Here is a 10,695-nt window from a genome sequence, read left to right on the forward strand (position 1 = left end):
GCCGATTCCTTCGTGTACCTGCTGATTCAGCTCCCCAGGTGAGACGCCATCACCCTCACCTCTGACCTCTGACCTCTGACACACGGCTCCCTGTGGATTTGATCCATTTTATTTCTTTGTTTTGTTAATGACGGGGTTTCACTAATTTATTTCTCTCTCTTTCTAGTTACTCTGTCCGTATCGAGGCCATGCTGCTGAAGGAGGAGTTTCCCACGGCGTGCGAGGCCATGAAACACAACATTAGGATCCTCCGCTCGGCCACCAAAGGTAACGACATCAATACGTCAGCTCAGTGTGTTTCAGTGAAAATTAAAGGATGAGTCTGTCCATTTATGTCTATATTTCTCTTATTGTCAACACCAAAACCAACAAATCGTAATCTGTTTATCAGAAGTCTTTGCAATAAGACATTTAACATTTTATAAATCATTAATCAACAGTTATAAACAAGTTATAACCCAGTTTTCTTACATCTATATAGTGGATCCCTACAGAGAGAGACCTGGAAGATCCTTTTGGTTTAACCACAAACAGCCGTTATATCGCTCTCTGTACACACACCAGACTACATAGAGAAAAACAGTGATTTTAGCTCACAGAACACAGGAGCTACTGGTCTACTGCTGCCTCTTTCAGTTAGCTTGTTTGTGTTATTGTGTGTTAAACAAATATTTTGTTGGATCTGAAGTAACCCCTTAAAACACCAAAGTACTACTACTACTCAATCGAGGCAGTGGTCTACCAGCAAACTACTGTGTAAAATTGCTATTTTTGTCAATGGAGTCTGGTGGCTTTGAAGAGAGTGACACAACGGCGTTCGTCCTTTGAAAATAGGACCCAGGTTTAAAAATACCCAAATTAATCCTGAAGACTCATTAATCTTACTAATAAGTTACTGACATTTATAACTAGCATGCTGACTAATGATCGTAGTCGTGGTAGGAAACACGACTACGCTCGCTCGCTAACTGGCAGTTAGTTCATTTAGATGTAATTTATGCATGTTTTTAATGTTTTAATGCTGGTGTAGATTATTTTTTCATCTTGTTGACAGTAAAAAAAACACCAGAATTATCCTTTAAAAATGTTCTCTTTTTTTTTTTTATTGTTTATTTTTTGTCTCCATATTTGGTGGAAAAATGAAACATCAGCTTGAGACGACCTGCAGTTAAACACTCACACAGTCTCACTCTGATTCTCACACAATACAAACTAACACCTGCACTATTTTTAGCAGCGTGTGTGTGAACTTGATAACTAACTAACTCTCCACGTGCTCACACACACACACACACACACACACACACACACACACACACACACACTGCTGCACACACACACACACACACACACACACACACACTGCTGCACACACACACACACACACACACACACACACTGCTGCACACAGGGATTTAAGGCCTTTAAGCTCCTGGATGTCTTATCATACATTATTTTCCTCCTCAGCGTCTCGTTCCTCCTTTAATCTTCCTCCCTGTGATGATTTCACGCAGGTGTTTGTTTGTTTGTTTCCATTGACTTCCTCGTCTTCCTCCTGCAGAGCTGATGTGCTGCGAGGAGCTCCACGCTGTTCTCCACCTGGTGCTGCAGGCCGGAAACCTCCTCAACGCTGTGAGCCAACCAAACCACATTAATGGATAATCAGAGCGGGACCTCGACTTATTCCGGCTCTTCGCTGGAAATATGTGACGTTTAATCCGTCCATACCTGTTGTTTCGGCCGCCTTTATTCCAGCTAGCGCAATAAATCTCCATTATCTTCCATAAAATGTGGTATTTTTTAAATTGAGTCCAGTAAAAATGTGTTAAGACTCAAATTTAAAACCCTAACACTCGTCAATAATAAGCATCTTTATTCTGTAAGTGTTCTAATACGAAATACTGTCAATAAAAAGCTGCTAAGTGTAGCTCACAGTGTGTTTTCCTCTGTGTGCTGCAGGGAGGTTATGCAGGAAACGCGGTGGGTTTCAAGCTGTCGTCCCTGCTGTCTCTGGCCGACACCAAGGCCAACAAACCGGGCATGAACCTGCTGCACTTTGTCGCTCTGGTCAGTGACGTGTGTGTGTGTGTGTGTGTGTGTGTGTGTGTGTGTGTGTGTGTGTGTGTGTGCTTAATCAAAAGTACAGTATTATCAGCAAAAATTAAAGGAGGACTTGTGTATTTTTAAACATGGGCCCTATTTTTACATATTTTGGGTCAGAATGACTGGTAGGTACATGGTAGCTCTCCCCAGCTCGCTCTCTGCACACACACCAGACTACATTCACAAAAATTGTAATTTTACATGGTACTTTGCTGTTGTGATCAGTCATTGTGTTTGTGTTATTGTGTGACTTTGTTGGTTTAAAGTGTTGCTTCAGCTCTAACACAATATGTGTGTAACACACAATAACAAACAAACTAACTAATAGAGGAAGTAGCAGACCAGCAGCTCCTGTGTTCTGTGAGGTAGAATCACTGGTTTTGTGAATGTAGTCTGGTGTGTGTACACAGAGCAATATAACGGCTGTTTGTTGTCCTTGGCTCTCTGTACACACACCAGACTACATTCACAAAAGCAGTGATTTTGGTAGCTGGTCTGCTACTGCCTCTTGTGTGTATAATATATATATATATATTGTGCGTGTATATATAGGTTATAGGGTTAGAATAAAGGACTAATCCTTCTCTTTTCCTCCAGGAAGCCCAGAAAAAAGACGACAAGCTGTTGGAGTTTCCTCTGAAGCTGAATCACGTCCAGCCTGCAGCCAGGTCAGACATAAAGACTACACTTCCCATCAGTAATAGCGCCTGCTCGCTGTAATTCTAACATTTCCAATAAGACAACAGCAGAAGAAAACAGCCGTCTGGATGTTTTTCCACATGTGTTTTTTTTGCAGGATCTCCTTGGAAACGCTGGACTCTGAACTGCAGTGGCTGACGTCTCGCACACGCTCAGTGGAGGAAAATGTCCAGAGAGACACAGAGCTGCTGCAGCAACTGGACGACTTCCTGCAGGTAACACACACACACACACACACACACACACACACCTGTGGTGGAGCAGAAGTATTCAGATCCTTTTAGAAACTCTTTGTATGTTTTGTGTGTAAAAAAAATCTTAATTTGCAAAGTAACTAAAGGTGTAAAATAACTGTAGTGAAGTAAAAAGTACATTATTTCACTCTGATACGAAAGTAAAGTACAAGTACCTCAGATTTGCAGTACTTGTGTGTGTGTTTGTTGGTGTCTCAGCGTGCCACCTCGTCTCTGTGCTCGCTGCGCGGCACTCGGCAGCAGCTGAAGAAGGAAGGCAGCGAGCTGATCGACTTCTTCTGTGAAGACAGAGAAACGTTCAGGCTGGATGACTGTTTCAGCATCTTCCACCAGTTCTGCTCCAGATTCACCAACGCTGTCAGGGTACGTTCACACACACACACACACACATAAACAACTAACACCAGAAAGATGAAGATCTGCAGTAAGATCCTTTTTGTTCGAGCAGAAACAGCAGTTATATTGTGCTACTCAAAGCCACCAGACTCCATTGACAAAAACAGTAATTTTACCTCACAGAACTTCCTCAGGCTTCCTGAAGGGGTTACTTTGTTTGTGTTATTGTACGTTAAGAAAATGTTGTGTTGGATCTGAATTAACTATTTAAAACACCAAAGTCACACAATAACACAAAACAAACTAACCAATTAAGGTTGCAGTAGACTAGTAGACTCCTGTGTTCTGTGAGGTAAAATCCCTGTTTTAGTGAATGTAGTCTGGTGTGTGTGCTGTTTGTGGTTAAACCAAAAGGATCTTCCAGGTCTCTCTCTGTAGGGATCCTTTCCATGATGCTGTCACACACTTAGAATAACACTCTGAGCCTGGCAGTGGATCAAACAAGCACTTTTAGTGGACCTACTGTGATCAGGTGCAGTTGTCCCAAAGGATTGATTACAAGTTCCTTATAGATATTTTTTATTTGTAAAATCTTTAAAGTAACTAGGAACCAAAGCTGTCAGATAAATGTAGTGGCATAAAAGTAGCATAAAAAGGGACTGCTCAAATGTAAGTACTGATACTTCAAATTAAAAGTTCAGTATGTAAGTACTTCTTACTCGCTTGTTTTAGAGCGTGTTTCAGGTCTGAGTTGACATCTGCAGCCTCCTGGTGGTCAAAGAGAGGAACGGCAGCAAAGTAGTGAAATAATGTTTGAGGAGAGAAGACGTGAAACTGTTTTCTGTCTGAAGGAGAACTTGGAGAGGGAGGCGAAGGAGGCGGCCCGTCGCCGGCGGATACAGGAGCTGGAGGAGCAGAAGAGGCACTCGTGGGCGGGAGGCGAGGAGGTGAGGACGACACACACACAGAAACACCAAACACGGAGGCAAAAACACACACAAACTGTGAGCGTTAATGAGTCCGTGTGATTCTGTTGCAGGTGGGCGGAGCGTTCGGGTTGCGCTGCAGCAGTGAGACGGACATGTCGGCTTTCATGTCCCGACAAGACGACGCCGGGCTGCTGGTGGAGCTTCTGACCCCAAAGTGCCGCCCCCGCTCGCCGCTAAACAACCCCCACAGTGCTCTGGGACGCTCTGGGAGCTTACGGCGCTCCCGTAACTCTCCATCCAGCTCGCCGTCTTTCGCCGCTGAGCGCGAGTTGAGCACGCTCCTGGGGTTGCCGACGCCTGACGGCATAGTCTCCCCGCAGAGAGGAGAGGAGGGGGAGGCGAGGACAGCTTTTCCGTCAGCCTCACCTGAACTCAGGAGTCCAGGACTTTCCCCGCGGACTCGGCCGAAAAGTCCACGAGTCATAACATGCAGCTTTCCCCAAAACCAGCAGCCTCAAGCGGGTCACGTGACCCCGCACACCCCCTCCTCGCCTCCCAAGATCTTTTTGGGTGCACAAAACGCAAACCATACAACCGCCACTTACCTCAGCTACGACGCCACCCACACCATCAACGCCATCGGTCCTGCAAGAAAAGTCACAGTCAAATCTACCTCTGATGCAAACCAGCAATCCGACCACAACAACAACGGCGAAGAGCGACTCGGCGTGGGCCTCTGTGGCCAGGAAACGCTTTCCGACCATCAAACTCCACCTGGTTTGAGGGGGGAAGCGGCTAGAACGAACAAAGCCGATCAGGATTTTAGTGCCGAGATCGTCTGCAGCGACAAACGCGGCATCGCCACCACTGGAAACATGTCGGTGGTTTTAGAGAAGTGCACTCTGGTGCCTGAGCTGAAAGTGTTCGACAGGGTCGCCACCCTGAGCAGCCACGGCGACGGGCCGCACGCCGGTCGTCTCCACGGATATCACCACGACGATGTGGTAATCACGGATTTGGAAGAGGAGGAGGTGGAAAAATCCCAAATCCAGGCGCCGCAGAATAACTCTGATGTCGAGAAATCTGATGAGACGAGCTCTTCTTCGTCACGAGGAGAGGAAGAGGTGATTGTCTGGTGTGTGACGGGCGTGTGCGAGGCAGCCAGCGAGCTCAAACACACCGACGGCACTCACACCGAGAAGGATCAGAGCAGGAGTGACAATCAGGGAGGAGGTCAGCAAGCTTCCTCTTCTCCGGCCAATCACACGCCTTCAGAACCTCAACCGGCCAATGAGAGGCCAGTGCCTGTACCCATCAGCAGCCAACCGGTGCCTGTCTCCCGCTGTGATGACCCGTCACTTCCCGTCTCTTCCCCCAGGTGGCGGCCGGCAGAGCCTGCATCGGCCAATGAAGCGCCGGCTGTCACCGCAGACGCCTCTGAGGAAGCTAGAGAACCAGCCAATCAGGGGCGAGCAGCAGAGGGCTCCACCAATGAGAGGACAGATGTGGAGACTGTCGCAGAACAATCAGCCGGTGACAGGAGCAGAAACGAGGCTGCTTCCTGTCACGCAGCCAATGAGATTACAGAAGCAGCTCCTTCCACCAATGGCCGGGCAGAACCGTCGTCCAAATCCTCCACCAAGAACCTTCATACCTCTAAAACGCCAAACGCCGCCAACAAATCCAAGCCTGTCCGCACCCTCACCGACTCAGAGAACCAGGGCATGAGGCGGGTGGTTCCCATTTCCAGGTCCAGCCGAGGTGCTCCGTCTCTGGGCAAACGTCCCGAGAAGCCTCCTGGCCACCACGGGGGCTCCTCCAGCACTGCAGCGCCCGCCGGCCTCGCCGTCTCCAACGCCAACAGCGCCTCTGTTCGGCGAGGAGAGAGGCCCTCGACCGCTCCCTCGTCCCGGCGCTCCAGCGTCCACAAGGCGTCGGACCCCAAGGATCCAAAAGACCAGAAGGTTTCAGACGCCCGAGAGCAGAACCAGGACTCGCAAAGGAAGCCGTCGATCCGGAAGCCGCTGAGAAAACCCAAACCGCCACCGGAGGAGAAGATGTGCCGCTCCACGCTGCGGGCGCTCACGCAAGGAGGAGGCAGCGTCAGCGCCCCCACGACTCCTTTACACAAAGCCTCCGCCGCCTCCTCATCATCACCGCTTCCAAGTTTTGCCCGAAGCACCGCCTCTTCTTCCTTCAGACGCTCCCACGCCACCCTCGCTCCTCCCCATTCCCCCCACACTGGCTCGGACTCCTCCCCTAAATCCTCCCCCAAGTCCCCGTCCTCGCCTTTGACCCGAACAGGCTCGTTGAGAGTCTCCGCCACCTCCAGCAGATCCTCAGATCTCCTCCACCCGTCCTCCACCTCCTCCACGCTGACGAGGTCTCAGAGCATCAGGGCGCCTCCTCGCTCTCCGCTCCACGACCCGCCGGCTCCCCCTAAAGGCCACCGGCGGACTGACAGCGGCACCTTCTCCGACAAGTCCGCACACTCTCGGGAGTCGGGCAAGTCCACCCGGCCGAGCTGGAGATAACAGGAGGGGCTGCGTTCCAACATGAAGTCCGAGCAGCGTGTCCTACGCCCTCCTTTCTTTACTGGAGATGGAGTCAGAGGCTGCATTCCAACATGAAGTACAGACTCCTGTTTATGCAGGAGGAGAGGACGCATTCCTGGAGATGTGTCTCCTGTACACTCAAGGGTGCATTTAAAATTCTGTAAAAAGACCTTTATGCTCACTCTGTACTGCAAAGTGTTCATAAGGCTGCATTCCAACATGAAGAATAATCTCACTTTGCCTTTCATGGCCCAGTATAAATGTCACCAAGCCTCCTACACTGAGGAGAAGACACATTGACGCCCATTAAAGCAACATAAAAGTTCCTGCTGACTAACTTTCCCAACCGGTTTGTCACATTGACCTTTTTCTTTCTGCGCCTTTAACTTAACCCCGACCAACCTGAGGAATCTCTGTACATTCGATTTGATTAAATTTAAAAAAGAAAAAAAATCACATCATTATAATTATTTGTGTATTTGACAAATTTAGTTCACTAAATCACTGAGAATCTTGATTAGTTTAGACGAGGAGATGTTGAAAGCGTCTCTGATTCAAACCAACAGTGTCTGACTCACTGGGAAAAGTCTGCAGTGCCAAGTTTGTTCATATGAGGATATTTGTATGTTTATGTATCTCTATTTATGTATGTATGGAGTTAATATTTGATATATATATATATATATTATCTATCTACTAATTAATAAAGTATTATTCCGCCAACACACCTGCACACCTCTGTCCGCTTCTGTCCACCAGATCTCATTCAAAAACTGATGTATTTTGTGTTTTCTGTGGCTGCTGTGATTGTTCTGCTCTTCCTAAATGGGTGGAGTTTGTCACCTGGAGTTCTAATCATCACCTGGATTGATTCGTCCAATCAGAGAGCAGCAGCCAGAGAGCTGTTCCTGATCTGTGTTCGTCTTATCCGGTTATATTTTTGTCTGTTTGTTGGTCTGGACTGAAATATCTCAACAACCATTGGCTGGATTTCCATGAAGTTTTATCCAGACGTTCATGCTCCCCAGAGGAGGAATCATACCGACTATGGCGATCCCCTGATTTTTCACATTTGTGGTTCAGAGTGAAATATCGGCAAAACTATTTGATGAAATTTGGTTCAGACATTCATGCTCCTATGAAGATGAACTGTAAGAACTTTTCCTCCACCATCAGGTCAACATTTTAATGTTTCCAACACTTAAAAAAAATACTCAATAATATTTAAATATTCTTAAAACTAAACACATTCATCAGCCTCACCTGTGCTTTTGTTTAGTGCGACATTAATTAGCAAAAAATTAGAAAATAAGCTAAACATGATAAATGCTGCCTAAATATTTAAGTATATTTATTAAGTACCATATACACACATAGACATACATTCATTTCACTTAAATCCAAGGTATCACACTGTGTTTTTACTAGCATTTGCTCTTCAGGGCCTCATTCCATCTTTTCTCTATTAGAGAGACCTTTATAAACCTTTATACTATTATTTATTTATTTTAATTTAATATTTATTTTTGGCATGAGTTCATCGTACTAAAACATTAATGATCTAACATCCCGCTGTCGTTGTATAATTAAAAGCATTGAAATTAAAATAGAAAAAAAATAAAAATAAAAAGTTGTTGTTTAAAAATGACGAAACGGCGCGTAATCGGGGCGCGTGACGTCATCAGGCGGCGCCAAACAAAGCTCCATGTGCAGGAGCAGAAAAACAGCGACGAGACCGAAGTTTTTAAGTTGTTTCCAGTTTGTTAAGTTAAAAAAAAGTTTTAAAAAGCTCAACTGGAGGGAGCAAGGCTCGAGCCGAGGCCGCTTTGTTGTGTTTTGGGCTAAAACATTGAAGATAATAACCCGGAACAGACGAGGAAGGAAGAAAAAAGGAGAAGTGAAAGAAAGCCCGGCGTTTAAAGTTTAAAGTCCAGTGGAGATTTAAATTAGCGCTTTTTTAAAGGTAAGTCTGGTTTATTTTACAGCGTTTATCTCTGAATTAAGAGCTCTTTTATTGGTATTTTGGGAGCCATTCACTGTTAAACTGTAGAATAAGATACAAGATATGAATAATAATATATGTTGTTCAGGGATAGTGTAGAAATACTGATGCTACAGGAAGTAAAAGCTGACTAAGGTGAAATATTCCACCTTTAGAGTGCCATAAACTGCTCAAGCTAAACCTATCAACTGATAAACAAACCATTCAGTGCAAATCACTGCAGTTAAATCATACAAATGTGGAGAATAAACTTTATTTACACTCAGAATGAAGACAGAGCAACAGAAGCAGGTTTAATCCTACAAACTGAACAACTTGTAAGTAATGAAAGGAGGCAAATTAACAGTAAAACAGCGAACAAACACTACTCACTAAAAGTTAGGGATGTTCAGCTTTCAGGTGAAATCTCAGGATGAACCTAAAATACATTCTAACCTTTCCAGGTGAACTTAATGTGACCTTCTCTAAACCTTTGAATGCACATGTCCAACTGTTCAGTGTCTCAGTACTTTCTGCACCAGCTGCTGTTCTCTAACAAGAAGCTTAACAGCAACATTCACAACAGGTTTGATCCATGAATCCACCAATACATTTCCTGCTTCAGTTAGAATTGGTATTTAAACAGTCCTCCTCATCCTGCTGTTCACATTCTGACATCATGAGACCAAGACGACACCTAACAGTTGATCAGCAGCACCTCAACACTGGAGGCTTCAAACAGGAAGTCCTCAGACGGAGGTGTTCACTGAGCTTAGAGGGTCACAGAGTGTCATCAGGAGGTTGGAACAGTGATACAGAGACTGGAAGAGTCACAGAAAGGAGAGGAGTGGACGTCCTTTGGCCACGTCCCAATTTATTGAGACACTGAACATGTTTTGTTGTGGTATACCCACCACTGTTGGTAGATTTTCTTTAAATAAATAGTTTAAGATGAATAAAATCACCAGTGCATGCTTCTACTTAAATGTCCTACTTTCATGATATAATATCACTGTAGCATTCACTTTTTACTTTTTCCATATATTTCACCTGAAAGTAGAAGATCCCTAACTTTTAGTGAGTAGTGTGTGTTGTTGAGCTGTGTTACTTCCTGTCTCTCAGACCGTTTGATCCTCCCATGTCGTTCTCCTCACATCATAAAGTTTCCTGTAGAGACTCTGCTTTCAGCCACATGTAGCTCCTCAGCTATACGTTCATGTACCTGTGTGTATGAATCAGTAACAAACAGCAGCTGAAGGGTTTAAAGGGCCACAAGCGGCTAAATTCTTCACTGACTTTGGCTCGTTGCAGCTGCGACAATCAAACGCTTGACACGTACGAACTCATCGAGCTGTTATGTCGACACAGTTGGTCGTTTATACATCTAACAGAAACAGAGTCGTGTTTGTCCAGTGTTTGCTCTCTTTTAGCTCTGTTTTTGGTCTCCACCGCCTAAACGCTCCACCGTGTTCGCCGCTAACTGTGATTATTTCATGGCTTTGTTGAATATCCGACTGTTATCGGTGAAGTTCTGGCTTTCTCTGGTCTTATTTCTCCATAACAGGCCGATACTATCGACACAGCTCTTGTAGCAGAAGCCATAAAATCATTTTTAGATCAATAAACTCGGTGTTTTGTCTCAGCGAGCGGCGTCATTACTGCAAAACCAACTCCTTCAGGATGATTCAAGACCTGCATCATCCTTTTTGCTGAATATTCGACTCTGATCTGTCAATTGCGACATCCCACAGTTTGTTATCTTTGATAGCAGAAGAGATAAAATCATTTTAAAGTCGATGAAATTACTTTGGAATCGATGTTTTATGTCAGATAATTGA

The 10,695-nt window shown here is 45.3% G+C and overlaps 1 protein-coding gene across 1 annotated transcript in view; it reads left to right on the forward strand.

Annotated features, from left to right (window-relative positions):
• LOC139222580 (FH2 domain-containing protein 1-like) overlaps positions 1–7,590 on the forward strand; it is a 24,593-nt gene extending 17,003 nt beyond the window's left edge. Inside the window, exons 6-14 of the mRNA XM_070854376.1 lie at positions 1–38; positions 167–267; positions 1,562–1,632; positions 1,960–2,067; positions 2,701–2,771; positions 2,900–3,017; positions 3,255–3,419; positions 4,244–4,339; positions 4,432–7,590. The exon at positions 1–38 is cut by the window's left edge and continues 48 nt beyond it. Coding sequence (XP_070710477.1) covers positions 1–38; positions 167–267; positions 1,562–1,632; positions 1,960–2,067; positions 2,701–2,771; positions 2,900–3,017; positions 3,255–3,419; positions 4,244–4,339; positions 4,432–6,855 — 3,192 coding nt within the window. The 3' untranslated portion in view covers positions 6,856–7,590. The remainder of the gene's footprint in view (positions 39–166; positions 268–1,561; positions 1,633–1,959; positions 2,068–2,700; positions 2,772–2,899; positions 3,018–3,254; positions 3,420–4,243; positions 4,340–4,431) is intronic.
• Positions 7,591–10,695: the final 3,105 nt, after the last annotated feature.

The sequence above is a fragment of the Pempheris klunzingeri genome, chromosome 23 (genome assembly GCF_042242105.1).
Source record: "Pempheris klunzingeri isolate RE-2024b chromosome 23, fPemKlu1.hap1, whole genome shotgun sequence".
NCBI classification, from domain to species: Eukaryota; Metazoa; Chordata; class Actinopteri; order Acropomatiformes; family Pempheridae; genus Pempheris; species Pempheris klunzingeri.